This window comes from Colossoma macropomum, unplaced genomic scaffold, assembly GCF_904425465.1.
Source record: "Colossoma macropomum unplaced genomic scaffold, Colossoma_macropomum, whole genome shotgun sequence".
Taxonomy (NCBI): domain Eukaryota; kingdom Metazoa; phylum Chordata; class Actinopteri; order Characiformes; family Serrasalmidae; genus Colossoma; species Colossoma macropomum.
The window spans coordinates 3,004,471-3,019,583 of record NW_023494785.1 but is presented as its reverse complement, the minus strand read 5'-3'; the positions used below and the strand labels follow the sequence as shown (position 1 = coordinate 3,019,583).

The 15,113-nt window shown below is 38.6% G+C and overlaps 1 protein-coding gene across 2 annotated transcripts in view; it reads left to right on the top strand.

Annotated features, from left to right (window-relative positions):
* ntng1a (netrin g1a) overlaps positions 1-15,113 on the top strand; it is a 211,007-nt gene that overhangs the window by 84,736 nt on the left and 111,158 nt on the right. For both annotated transcript variants that reach the window (XM_036581451.1, XM_036581441.1), the window contains exon 3: positions 12,666-13,309. In XM_036581451.1, coding sequence (XP_036437344.1) covers positions 12,666-13,309 — 644 coding nt within the window. The remainder of the gene's footprint in view (positions 1-12,665; positions 13,310-15,113) is intronic.

Genomic DNA, 15,113 nt, shown 5'->3' with positions numbered 1-15,113 from the left:
TCAAATAACTGCAGACACAGTGATTCTGGTGAGTGACATAGTGTCATAAAAGAGGTCAAATCTCTAAGTGACTCTGCACTCATGCCTTTTTCACTTGTTTGAGCAGTTCCTCCTCTTGCTTTAAGGATTTTGAGATGGTATTTGATGTGATTTAAAGCCTTTGTAGTGCTGAATTTATGGGTTTACTTTGTACAACTTGTTAACCTTTTTCCCAGAATTCTCAGAAGCTGCATTGTTACCACACTCGTCAGGGTGTATTCAGATGTGATCTGAAGTTAATAAATGATGAAAGGTCTGATTTCTGTTGTTTGGTGAGCAGATCCGGCTCACAACGGCTTAATGTGAGGATGAAGTGCAACATTTTGAGATAGATTTATATTGTGAGCCTTATTACTGTGCATGGAAACAGAACCTTCGCATATGATTGTCATATTTATAATGATGTATTTACATATTTTCTTACTAGTTTAAGATATTTAAGGTCTGAGTTTGATGTTATTGCATTCATTCTTAAAAAAAGATGGTTCTTTAAGGGTTCTTTAGTACAAAAATGGTCCTATAGAGAACCTTGAACACTTTAAGAGCCCTTTGCTTGATTAAAGGGTTCTTTGCATCATGAAATAGATCTTCAAAGAATCTGTGTTGTATATGGTCCTATATAAACCTATTTTTCTATATAGCACCAAAAAGGGTCCTGCTATTGTTATAATGTCAATATAGAACCATATACAACACATTTTGCATCAATCTGAAGAACAATTTTACTGTGCAAAGAACCATTTAAGCATACAAAAGATGAGTATTCATGGTTCCATATAGAACCATTGTCTTTTTAGGAGTGTATTCAAGTATATCAGTGAGGAAAGTAACATTAACATTGAGTTGCTTACTTGTAAGGGTTCTATATAGCATCAAAAAGGGTTCTTCTATTGTTAAGATTGTTAATGATACAAGAAACCTTTTGGGTTTTATAAAAACCCTTTTCAAACAGGTTCTGTATAGGACCATCTGCAGCACGTTCTCCATCAATCTGAAGAACCCATTTATGATGCAAAGTATCCTTCAGAATCTACACCTTTACAAAAGATGGTACTTTAAGGGTTCTTTAATAAAGAAAGTAGTTCTATATAGAACCATTTGAACACTCAAAGAACTTTTCGCATGATTAAAGGGTTCTTAATGTTGTGAAAGGGTTCTTCAGATTGATGGAGAATGTTCTGTAGAGGGTTTTTAAGGGATTTATATAGCACCAAAAATGGTTCTGGTATTGTTACAATGATAAGCTTGTAACAATAGAAGAACCCTTTTGGTACCCTTCAATCTGAAGAACACGTTCACGATGCAAAGAACCCTTCAATCATGCAGAGGGTTCTTGTAGTGTCTATGGTTCTATATAGAACTATTTTCTTTACAAAAGAACCCTTGAAGAACCGTCTTTGTTAAGTATGTCTTTAAGTAAATCTTATGAAGAAAACTTTTGATTACAACACAGATTTATTTATTTATTTATTGCACAATATAAACTTTTTCATCGCATTTTCAGGGTAATTTTCTAGTTGATGTAAATGTTTTATATGTATGTATCTTTTTAATAAAATGAACTAAACAGATTAGAAAATTGGCAGTAATAACTCCAGATTTCTAAGGGTTAATGATCTTTATTGGAGACCCTCAGTTGGATGCTGCTTGTAGGCCGATGCCGTAATGATGCTGTTTCTGGTTTGGGTTCTTTATTGCCACCCAGCGTTGCTCCCTCCTCTCCCTGCGCCTGTTTCAAGCCTCATGAAGCTCATAAGTGCTGTGTGTCTGTGATCTTTATGACGATAGCGTCCTAAATTTACACGTCGTCCTGCCTCATAAACCCTCCATCCCTGTGGAAGTCTGTGCTGCTCCGTTCAGGCCTACACAAATACAGCAATTGAGGTTTTTTCCTGAGTTACAGATACATTCACATTTTTATTTCATGAGCTCTGGGTGTTTGCTGTGTCCATCACATAAATCTTAAGCAAGGTCACCTATACACTCACCATGGCAACTGAAGTAAGCAGGCCGGATTATAAACCGTGATATATGGATTATATGTATGTGCACCGGTGGGGGGGTGGGCAGCAGGTGATTATAATTGCAGGGGATGGGAAGATACAGTAGTGATGATACACCCCCCCTTGGTTTACCCACTGCCATGGTTCAGTGACCTCTGCTTGACCTGCGGTAGTTTGAGGATGCAGTATGTCTTTATCATCCCTTCCTGATATAATTTAGCAAAAAATACAAAATATTACGCCATAAACAGAACTGTGCAAAAGACCTCCTTTACATTTATTCAGTTTCTACTCAAAGGACAAATTGATCTCCAAGAGATATTTCTGAGAAGATCAGACATAAGATAATCCACTTATATATCCTCATATATAGAAGGATGAAGTTGAAGTAAAATAAGTGAAAAAGCCTGATAGGCCACCAAAACTGTCACCATCAAATAAACAGTACTTAGTACAGTAACTGAGAAAAGGAAATAGACAAAACAGAAGTAAATATACACTAAAACATTGGACAACTGAGATGTGGAGTAAAGTTTAATGGATGGAGGAGTCTAAATTTGTAATGGGGATTACTTGGATTGTGAGAATGCAACTAACTCCTACAATAAGAAATTAATAGTTTGGAATTATATATATATATATATATATATATATATATATATATATATATATATATACATATATATATATATATATATATATAAAACTTAAATAACTGAAAAAAGTCTCTCGAAGCACAGTGTGGACACAATAACACAATAAACAATGAAAAGTTTGATTTTATATTTAGATTTTATATTCATATCCAAGTGTTTTAGGTAGAGGTGAAGTCCAGGTGTGTTAAGGTGAAATCAATATGTGTTGAGTGATGGTGAAGCCCAGAAGTGTTGGATGAATGTTAAGCCAGGTGTGCTGTGTGGAGTTAAAGCCTAGGTGTGTTCATTGGAGGTAAAGTGTTGGGTGGAGGAAAAAAGCCCAGGTGTACTGGGAGGTAGTAGGTGGAGGTAAAGCCCAGGTGTGTCCACTGGAGGTGAAGTGTTGGGTGGAGGTAAAGCGCAGGTCTACTGTGAGATAGTAGATGGTGGTAAAGCCCAGATGTGTTCGGTTGAAGTGAAGTGTTGGGTGGAGGTAAAGCCCAGGTGTACTTGGAGGTAGTAGATGGTGGTAAAGCCCAGATGTGTTCAGTGGAGGTGAAGTGTTGGTGACAGATGTAAAGGCTCTGGTGTGTTGGCTGGATGTGAAGCTCAGACTCTTAAAAATACACACACACACACATCATCTATACCGCTTATCCTTCTGGGTCGCGGTGGGGTGCTGGAGCCTATCCCAGATGTCACTCTTAAAAATAAAGTTTCCCAAATAATTCTTGGCTTGGTACAAGGCTCTAAGAAAAACCTTCATTGGTGTAGAATCTTTGATTGATTTGCAGGTCCTTTAAACTTAAAAGACTTTATTCACATCTTAAACATCCATTTAGCTGAAAATCTTTAAAGAACCCTATACTAAAAGGCTGTTTTATAGCATCGCTCAAAAGAGCCCTTTCTGGTGCGTTTATTTTTAAGACTGCAGGCATGTTGGATGGTGGTGAGCAGGTCTGTTGAGTGAAACATTGGGCTGTGGAGCCATAGAAGTGTTCTCTGGTGTGATGGAGCCCCATCCAGTACCTTTGGGATGAGCTGGGGTAATGCAGAACTGACCATCCAACATCAGTACCTGACCTCACTAATGCTCAAACAAATCCTCACAGCAATGTTCCAATATCTAAATCCTTCCCAGAATAGTAGAGGCTGTTACTGCAGCACCAACTCACTATTAATACCCTTCATTTCAGAAGAAGTTCTGGAGGAGCAGGTGTCTACAGACTTATGCAGTGTATGATATAGTATGTGGCCTTCAAAGGATGCTGTTGACACTCAGTCGCCCTCCAAACACACCACACATTACCATTTTAAATGAGAGAGAGAGAGAGAGAGAGAGAGAGAGAGAGAGAGAGAGAGAGAGAGAGAAATTGTTCTTCACACTGTCTCTCTGTGCACCGAGCCAATTACACAGTAGATTTTAAAGGGAATGCAGCCTCAGTAGGGCTGATGCATAGTAATTTCATCTGGGATAAATTGATATTGATCTATTTTTCATCTCATATACGCCCCAAACTGCCTGGGCTTCGTACGGGGAACGCATGGCAATGAGACGACGATGGACAGTTTGTTTGTTTCACGAATGTGTGTGAGTGTCACAGCTGTGTGAGCTTTATGCAGGACCTACACTTAGAGCTCACTGACAGTTAAACTATGCTGAGTACTGCGCAAAAGTCAGAGACTACTCTGCATCTATTTAACCCTTAGAACCCCAGAATTTTGGGGAATTTATTTTTTTGGGGTATTTTGGGTCAAGTACAATTACAATTGCAATTATCATGTATTTACATGATACAGTCACACATGCCATATGTTGTTATTTTCATGAGACCCTGGGTGACTCAGATATGCCATTGTTTGACATGTAAATCCTAACAGAAAACTGATCTCTTAATGAATTTGGCTCAGAGAGATCTTAAAAAGTCATTGTTAGTCTGGAGTGACTGTGAGCTGAAAATGCAAGAATTCCAATGGTGATTCATTCTATTGGTTATACATACATACATACATCATCTAAACCGCTTATCCTTCTGGGTCGCGGTGGGGTGCTGGAGCCTATCCCAGCTGTCATTGGGCAGAAGGCAGGATACACCCTGGACAGGTTGCCAGTCCATCGCAGGGCAGACAGACAGACATACACATTCACACACACACACACCTAGGGGCAATTCAGCATGTCCAATCAGCCTGACTGCATGTTTTTGGACTGTGGGAGGAAACCGGAGTACCCGGAGGAAACCCACACAGACACGGGGAGAACAGGCAAACTCACAGAAACGACCCTGGTCGCCCGACCAGGAATCGAACCCAGGCCATTCTTGCTGTGAGGCGACAGCGCTACCCACTGCGCCACCGTGCCGCCCTTTCTATTGGTTATTATAAATAAAAATAAACAATTAGCATAAGGTGGGCAGGTTTTTTATTGATTTTCTGTCCTCTTGGATTCATGCTGAGTGATAAGACTCTGATACACAGCAAGACAGGCTTTATTCTTAATTACAAATTAAGTCGGATACTTAATATCAGACATTTTTAATACTCAAAATTAATGTAAAATGAAAGACAGCGCTAAATATTATTAATCTCTTAAATGGCCAGGGTCCACCAGCAAGTTTTATTATGCACCTCTGTAATCTAAGAATAGCTCAGCCAGTTTGCATTAAAGTCCCTGTAGTTACTTAATAATAAGCCTTATTATGTAATAAGCCTAAGATTTTAAGTCATTTTTCAGGGTAAATTTTATAGAAAATGACACAGAAGCCTCAACAGCTACATATACTATACCTTTTTTCAGTATTTAGCGTGTCACTCTTCACCTTTATTCCAGTTTCCGTTCTTTTCAGGAGACTCACTTTCAGTTCCTCAAAGAATCTGCAGACACACCTCCAAAGTTCAGTCTTAGAAGCTGGTTGATCATTTTCTGAAGTAATCAAACACATTCAGTGGTGTTGAGGTCTGGACTCTGGGGAGGTCAGTCCATTGTTCAGCTTCTTTGTTTGATGTGTCCGTCTCCTTTTCTTAGTGAGGTTCTTCTTGATCAGCTACACATCCTTTCAGACCCACAGCGCTGAGTCGTCTTCTCACAGTGGAAGGATGGACAGAAGCACCTGTGGATGTTTTCAGATCTGAAGCAGCTTGATTTTCTCCTCTCTCTCAGAGATGAAAGCTTTAAGTGCTGTTTATCTGATGGGGGCAGTTTTGGTGTCTACCAGGTCTTCCAGGTGGTTGTTAGGAGTCCTTTCTTCTCTGTAGCTTTTAATCATGTTTTAGCTGCAATTTTAGGAACTCCGGTTCTTCATTGATTTTCCTTTGTCCTTCTGTATATAAGTGGATTCTGTGAATATTTAAATATCTTATATCTATATGAATAATTATTAACTTGTATTTAATAGCTGTTTTGAATGCTGTCTGATCTTTACATGGTACTACATATATTATCATACCTGTACACCAAGTTTCTTTCTTTTTGTTTATGCCATTTCTGCAGCGTTTATTATTCACTGTTTAGTCTCATCAGTTCCTGTTTGTATGTTTTTACCTTTAACATGTTGAGTTTTTCAGTTTATTATTCATTAATGTTTATAAACCATCAAACTTTATAAACCATGTTTTGGTAAAACAGATGTAGCATTATAAGACAACCCAATAAAACACTCTGAATTGAATAGAGAGAGAGAGAGAGAGAGAGAGAGAGAGAGAGAGAGAGAGAGAGAGTAATCTGTGATGTGGGTTAGTTGTCTGAGGCATCTGTCACACTAAAGGATGTGTTTGATTGGTTGGGTTCATCTATCAGAGCCGCTGTCAGTGGAGAGAGAATTTATCCTCCCCCAGAGTCTCTCTCTCTCTCTCTCTCTCTCTCTCTCTTTCTCTCTACTTTCTCATCTCAGAATTGCAGCCACATTTTATAGTCATATTTATTATTATTATTATTATTATTATTATTATTATTATTATTGTTGTTGTTGTTGTTGTTGTTGTTGTTTCCATCTAAATATAAGTCAAGTTAAATATTACGTCGTTTTAATAAAATTAATTTCCATACTAAAATAAAATGTTCTAATAAAACCCAGAATGATGTTCTGATTTCATCTCTAGAACAAAGTTTTAAATTAATATCCAGAATGAAGTTCTAATAAAATTAATATCCAAAATGAAATTCTAATAAAATTAATATCTAGATTGAAGTTCTAATAAAATTTATATCCAGAATGAAATTCTAATAAAATTAACATCCAGAATGATGTTCTAATAAGTTTCCTAAATTAAATTACAAATTTGATTTTGATGTTTTTATTTTATATCTAGTGTAAAGTTATAAACTAATATCCAGAGTGAATTATAATAAATTAGGCTCGACACCCAGTACATGCAGCACAGCGCCTGTGAGCAGCGTAAAGGACATATACACACAATTGTATGTAAATACAGATAGGTTTGTGATGATTTATTAATGTTCTCCTGTAGTATTTCTATTATTTTTAACTCTTATAGCCGTTTCTTTTCTCATTTCCAGCTTTATTAGTGACGCTCTGTGGTTTATTCGATTGTGGCTGGTATTCTGAATGCGCTCGGTGAAATAGATCGAGCATTACCTCAGATTATCTCCTGATTATCGCATGATAATCCTGACTCTGAACACACGCCAGCATCATCAGGATAAGCAGGAATATCCCGTTTCCTCTCCGAACTCACAAACAGCTGCCGTCCTCCCACATTACACTGCACAGTTACGGTGCCTCCTGACCTCAGCGTGGGGAGAGCTGAGGGTGGAAAGGCCATCAGGAGGACCAGTTAATCTTCACTTCCTCCTGGAACTGCTGCTGTAATTGACCTTTCTATGCTCCGCCCACAAATACGCTCTATTATATCTGTTATTGTGGGGACGGACTCACTTCAGAGAACCTCAGCTTCATGTTAGTAGAGTAATGTGAGAGAACCTCTTAAAGAGTTTTCAGTTTGGGTTCTTCCACATGTTCTTATGAATGTTGGTTCCTCTTAGTGGTTCCTCCACATGTTCTTAGGGAGTTCCTCCTTGTGAATATTGGTTCCTTTTAGTGGTTCTTCTATGTGTTCTCAGGGAGTTCCTCCTTACAAGTCATAGTTCCTCTAAGTGGTTCTTCCACATGATCTAGAAACAACTACTTGGCCATTTTATTGGAAACACCTTGTGCTTCCACTCACTGGCCTCTTTATTAGAAACACCTACCTTGTGCTTCCACTCACTGGCCACTTTATCAGAAACACCTACATTGTGCTTCCACTCACTGGCCACTATATTGGAAACATCTACCTTGTACTTTCACTCACTGGCCACTTTATTGGAAAAGCCTGCCTTGTGCTTTGTCTGGCCACTTAATTAGAAACACCTGGTACTTCCACCAATTGACCACTTTATTAGAAACACCTACCTTGTTGTAAAGTGGCCAGTGAGTGGGAATAAGAGGTAAGTGTTTCTAAAGTGGTCAGTTAGAATAGATTTACTGTTTTAACTGTGAATTTAAAAGTCTGTGTCTCAGTGATAAAATAACTTAATGGCACTTTATTCTGCACCTTGAAAATATTTTCTTACAGTGGCTGATGCAGAGTTAGCATGCTAACTTGTCGTGTTAGCAGATACGTAGCCCCGGCAGTGCAGTGTTACTCTCTCACCTTGACTTAGAGGACGAGGCAGAACCAAAGACTTTTTTCCCTTTGCCTCTCTCTGTCTTCAGTTCTGTCACTTTTTTTTCTTTTTTCTTCCCTCCCTCAGTCACACGGCCCTGTCTCACCATCCACTCTCTGAGCTCCAGCTGCTCAGCTGCCCGGGTCTCTTGTCCTGATAAATTGGAGCCTGTGTGTCTTAAAAAGCTGATACGACTAAATCCCTGAAGAACAACCACCACCACCACCACCACACACACACACACACCAATCCCACACACACTCCGCAGATTCCCCCGTGCACCCTGCTGGAGGTTGTAGAACACTGTGGTGTAATGATTTGTGGCGTGCGGTGCAAACATTCAGGAGGGCGACTTTTAGGCTGTGTTTGGCTGAATACAGGAAAATATGATCCACGCCTCCACTGTCTGCTAAAGGTCTGGAGACACAGCTCTGTTTAACCTTTCACACCCTACAGTCCACCTACCTGCCGACTGTGGGTCTGTAGAATTCACACTGGTTTTAGTAGCAGCACTCATAGTGGATAATTAAATAATCTACAATGAATAATTTATAGTGGATACTGAAAAATTTATAGTAGATACTGAATAATTCATAGTAAGTACTAAATAATTTATAATGGATACTGAATAATTCTTGGTATTTACTAAATAATCCATAGTATTTACTGAGTAATTCATGGTAATTAATAAATAATGCATAGTGGATGCTGAGTAATTCATAGTAGTTACTGAATAATTCAAAGAGGATATGGAATAATAAAAAGAGGATACTGAGTAATTTATGGCAATTACTAAATAATGTATAGTGGATACAGAGTAATTCATGATAGTTACTGAGTAATTCACAGTAGTTACTGAGTAATTCATAGTAGATACTGAGTAATTCATGGTAATTAATAAATAATGCATAGTGGATGCTGAGTAATTCATAGTAGTTACTGAATAATTCATAGAAGATATGGAATAATTAAAAGAGGATACTGAGTAATTTATGGCAATTACTAAATAATTCATAGTATATACTGAGTAATTCATGGTAATTACTAAATAATGCATAGTGGATACAGAGTAATTCATGGTAGTTACTGAGTAATTCACAGTAGTTACTAAATACTTCATTGTGGATACTGAGTAATTTGTAGCAGATGCTGAATAATTCATAGTGGATACACCTACCGTGAGAAGATAGTCATAAGAATAATAATCATTCAATACATGTATCTTCAAAGAAATTGGTTTTAAATGAATGAAATCAGTGACCCCAAACTTTTGAATGCTTATGTATTTAATAATAAACCTTATTATTATCATTATTATTATTATTATTATTATTATTATTATTATTATCCAAATTTATTATCCAAAATAAAACTTCACAGCTGTATGAACGCATGAAGACTCAGTGTGCAGCTTTTACAGTCGCTCAGAAAAGTTGTTTTGTCGTCGTTTTTAATGAATGTGAAGTTTCAGTTAGTTGTTGTTATGAATATTTATACGTGCTGAGCTCCTGCAAACCGACACGGACAACCTGTTCATTTGTATTTAAAACCCATTTAAGATCTGATCTGATTCCGTGTGGCAGGGTCTTCATCTGTATGCCTCGCTCAGGCGGTGAGGGGGGGTGGTGGTGGTGGTGGTGGGGGGTGTTGGCACGAATGGTCTTTCTTGGCTCTCGACGCTGCTTTCCGGGTGTTTCCTTTGACTTTGAGCTGTGGGATATTTTTCACTCCGCGGCGGACTGAAGTGCACCTCCGGGTGTCCTTTACCTGCAGGCGCGGATCAAGGCGGCTTTTATATGCTGAGGAACGAGCGCTGAAGAGCGCGGTATTATTCACAATTTGTCGCTCTGACCTTCGGATTATCTTCGCTCTTAATGAGCGTTTCACACGTGGTTTCTCTCCCGCTCTCGCTCTCCCTCACCACTTCTGAGCCGCCTTTATCTGCTCCCTGTTTATTTATTTATTTATTTATGTGATAATCACTAAGCGGTATAGCCCACTAGCCGCAGAGACAGCGGTGAGGGGGGGCTTCAGGGCTGGGTGCGTGAGTAACGTGTTGAATAAGACAGTGATGAAATGCCGGTGGCCTGACTGACTTTGGTTTTTACTGGCCGGCGGTCAGAGCAGACTCGAGGGGGAGGGATGAAGGGGTGCTATAAAAATGGAGGATGGTGTGCAGCGGCCCTTTATGGTGCCTCTTCATCTGGATCCAGTGAAACAGCCACAGCTGGAGGCGGAGGCTCAGGCCGGGCATCAATTACGCCTGTAGTTACGTCTCGCTCTCGCCGGACCTGCCGGACGCTTTACTGCCCTCGGCTGCACACTCTATTTCCTTTAACCTGCCGCGCGCTCTCCAGTCAAAGCTCATAAAAGACCAGCTAACGCCGCTCTTACTGCTCCGGGTTCATCATTAGGAGTCCAGAGTTATCGCTGTGGATCTGCTGGACTGCTGAAATGCAGCAACACGTTCGCCTTATTTCCTCAAATTTGATGCTAAACAAAGAAAATTCACTTTATAATAACAAACGCAATAACTTAATCATTACACTCTCAAAAAGGACGGTTCTTCAAGGGTTCTTTAGTAAAGAAAATGGTTCTATATAGAGCCATGAACACTCAAAGAACTCTTTGCATGATTAAATTGTTCTTTGCATGGCGAAAGGGTTCTTTACGTTGATGGATGATGTGCCAAAAGGGGTTCTTCTATTGTTTCAAGCTTGACATCGGAACAATAGAAGCCCCCTTTTTTTTCAAAAAGGTTCTAGAACCGTATGTAACACATTCTCCATCAATCTGAAGAACCCCTACAACAGCGAAGAACCATTTAAGCATGCAAAGGGTTCTTTGAGTGTTCATGTTTCTATATAGAACCATTTTCTTCATAAAAGAACCCCGGAAGAACCATAATTTTTAAGAGTTTGTTGATAAGACACGACAGGGGAAACTAGTGTTCTAGCAGCATACATACAACATCAACATACATACTTATAAGTAAGTTAACAATAGTAGAATAGAATAAGGAATTGTACAGCATGTAATGCTATACAATACAATACTATATACTATACAATATACTGTAACTGTACAATATAAATATATATATATTCAAAATACAGAAAAAAACTTGCACTTGTCACAATTGAAGTTTCCTTTACTGCTACAGATAAAGTCACAGTTACTGTTACAGTGTTATAATAACAGTGATCCACAGATGAGGTTTACAGTTCAATATTATTGTACAGTTATAAAAATGATATTATATTATATATTGTTATGTTGATAATTGTTATATTGTGGTTACATCAGCAATTTACACATAAAACTGGGTGTAGAAAGCGCGCCTACTATCACACCTATCATATCGATATCTCATGCTTTATGTCAACATTAAAACACAAAAATAAATGGTATTATTAACAGTAATATCACATATTCAGTACAGATGTTCAGTTTTGTTACCTTTTATCTACCTTTTTGTGATTTTCCATTCCATTAGGGAAATACAATTTTTAGTTTGACCTGCATGTTGTTATAAATATAAAATAATCTGGTGTAATTAAAAAAAGTTATTAAGTAGTTATTCATAATAATGTTACAACTAACTAAACAGTGGTTCCAGTTGTACGATTTGTTAGCTATTAGTAACAATAACTACACATTATCATTAATGATTAGGTTTCTGTATTTAAAATAATTATTAATTATCTGTGTGTCACTAAGTAAGCGGTTAATTACTTAAATGGTAGCATTAATTAAGGCTTATACAACAAGTCCAAACTTAAGCAATTAGACTGTAGTCAAGTAACTCTTTATAAGAGCTTGTTATTATAGTCTTAACGAATGTATTTATTACTTTCATTAATTCAGTAACATTCATTTTAATGCAGAATTCACATGAATCTGAACATGAAATTCATGTATCACATTAATGCATTATTAACACTCTAACAGGAGGGCCCTAGTAATAACACAATTAATTACATAGGAATTAGATTTGTATTTTATTTATGGTCTGTATGAACTGGTGTCTGACTTTTTTTTCCATTTCTTTCTATGTGATAAAAGAAAAAAAGGCAAAATGTTATCCTCAAGAAAAGCCTGCACACAACAATAACAATTCATTTACATCAAATCATAATAAAGCATCTCTTCTATTTGCAAACACTGATGTGGTCTGAATTGAATGTTTATAATATGCACTTTCCACATAATTTCTCCACTTGTTTCCATAAGATATGAGTAAAAATTGTTTTTGACATGCTTTTTGAATTGGCTGCAATTTTTATTGGTTGACCTGTCTTTTCTTTGTCCTTTCCACTACAGGAAAACCCTTACATGTGCAACAACGAGTGTGACGCGGCCACCGAGGAACTAGCCCACCCTCCGGAGCTCATGTTCGACTTCGAAGGTCGTAACCCCACCACCTTCTGGCAGTCCACTTCCTGGAGGAAGTACCCAAAGCCACTCATAGTCAACATCACGCTGTCCTGGAACAAGACCATCGAGCTGACCGATGACATCGTGATCACGTTCGAGTCTGGAAGGCCAGAGCAGATGGTCTTGGAGAAGTCTCTGGACTATGGCCGGACATGGCAGCCGTATCAGTTCTATGCCACGGACTGCCTGGACGCTTTCACCATGGAGCCCAAGACGGTGCAGGAGCTGTCCCAGTTCACCCTGTTGGACATCATCTGCACCGAGGAATACTCCCGTGGCTACGTCTGGAAGTACGACAAGACCGTCCGCTTCGAGATTAAAGACCGCTTTGCGCTCTTCGCCGGCCCAAGGCTACACAACATGGCCTCCCTTTACGGCCAGCTGGACACCACCAAAAACCTGAGGGACTTCTTCACCATCACAGACCTGCGGATCCGCCTCCTCAGACCAGCCACCGGCGCCACCATGGTGGACGAGAGCAACCTCAGCAGATACTTCTATGCCATCTCTGACATCAAGGTGCATGGCAGGTAAGATAAGACTGCTATTTTAGAGTGATCTGCTGGCATTTCCTGTAATGAGATGGTTTAATGTGTTGCTTTGGCCAGAGTGCCCTTTTAATCAATGTGAATTTAGACAATTCCATCTAAAAAATGACCTAAAATACATGAAATTGTCTAGAAATAGGTTTAATATTCTTATAAGAATCTCATAATGAAAATACTAGACATGCTGTGTACATTTAAAACAGTTACACTTGCCAAAATATCAGTTTTGACAGTGTAGATCTTGTTTGATCATTGATATCACTGCTATATTTTGTTTGTAAGCACGTTTTGTTGTTTAAATGCCATGTTGACACTCCACTTGACACAGTTTAGGCTGGGGTTACATATCCTGATTATAACCCTCAAGGTTCTCAATAAGTGTGAAATGCAGACTGTAGTGTAATGTTATTCTAGTGTCTTCTAGTGAAAGTACACCCTTAAAAAAGACGGTTCTCCAGGGGTTCTTTAGTAAATAATGGTGTATATAGAAGCATGAACACTAATAACGCTTTGCATGCTCAAAGTGTTCTTTGCATGGTGGAATCGTTCTTCAAATTTTGGAGAATGTGTTGTATATGGTTCTATATAGCACCTAAAAGTGTTCAACTATTGTAACAAGCTTGACATTGTACCAGTAGAAGTGTTATATGGAACCATATACAATACTATCCATCAATCTAAATGACCAGATCACCATGCAGAGAACCATTTAAGCATGCAAAGGGTTCTTTAAATGTTTATTGTTCTATATAGAACCATTGTCTTTACCGAAGAACCCTTAAAGAAACAACTTTTTAAGAGTCTATATTAAATGATATTTTTCCATAGCTATGTTATTGTAGTGTAGCAGTCTTTGCTGGTCAGCTACTCAAATCTGAATGGATCCTTCCAAAAGCCAGTGAGAAAATGGGGTAAAGTAAGCTCTAGAACCTCCATGTTTCTAATGTTATTAGAAGAACATGTTTCCATGTGAGGTCGGCCAGTTACAGGTAGTGTAGTATGTGATCCCCAGTCGTTTAGTGTGTGATCAGTCTATAACAGTCAGTTTAAAAGCCAGAGACGCCCAGTGTTTCCTAATCTGACGGGGTTGTAGAAGTTGGTGGCCTCTTGCTGGCTATACACGGTCAGGAGCAGAGGTAGGAGAAGAGTCCGTCTCTGAGCCTGAGGTTCATATACTTTAATTGCGCTATCAAGGGATCCTTCTTGAATGTAAGGGAAAAATATGGCAGTATATATGTATGTATATATATAAGTTACAGTATATATGTTTGCTTATTTGCCAGAACTGAAGCACTGAGGGAAACTATTGATTTAAATTGCAGCCGGGTTTGGTGGGAGAGTCGTCAATATTCCTTCACAGGTGATGAAAGGGTTATTTGAGTTTGTAAGTCTACCATTTGAGACGGTAACAATTTTGGAAGTTGTGGTGGACAGCATGTGACAGCAGACCGTAAATGTAGCCAAATTGGCTGTGTTATGTTTAGATCATACACAGATCTGATCACTATGCACCAGAAGGACCTTGGAAGAACTAGATATGAACACACTAATATGCTCTGAACTGTAATTGGGTGTTACGGGAGTCTCTGGAATTTTCTCTTAATGAATCATCCTTCTGGGAATTTGTTAACAGTTTTATTGACATTGTTTCACAAATAAGTTGTATATCAAACGAGACTCATACATCTAATAGGATCAGGGTTCAGGGTAGAAAAGCTGGTGAAGCTGTGGAGTCTGGAACACTTTCACAGTTAATCTGTCACACAAATGTTCCTTCACCCGTACG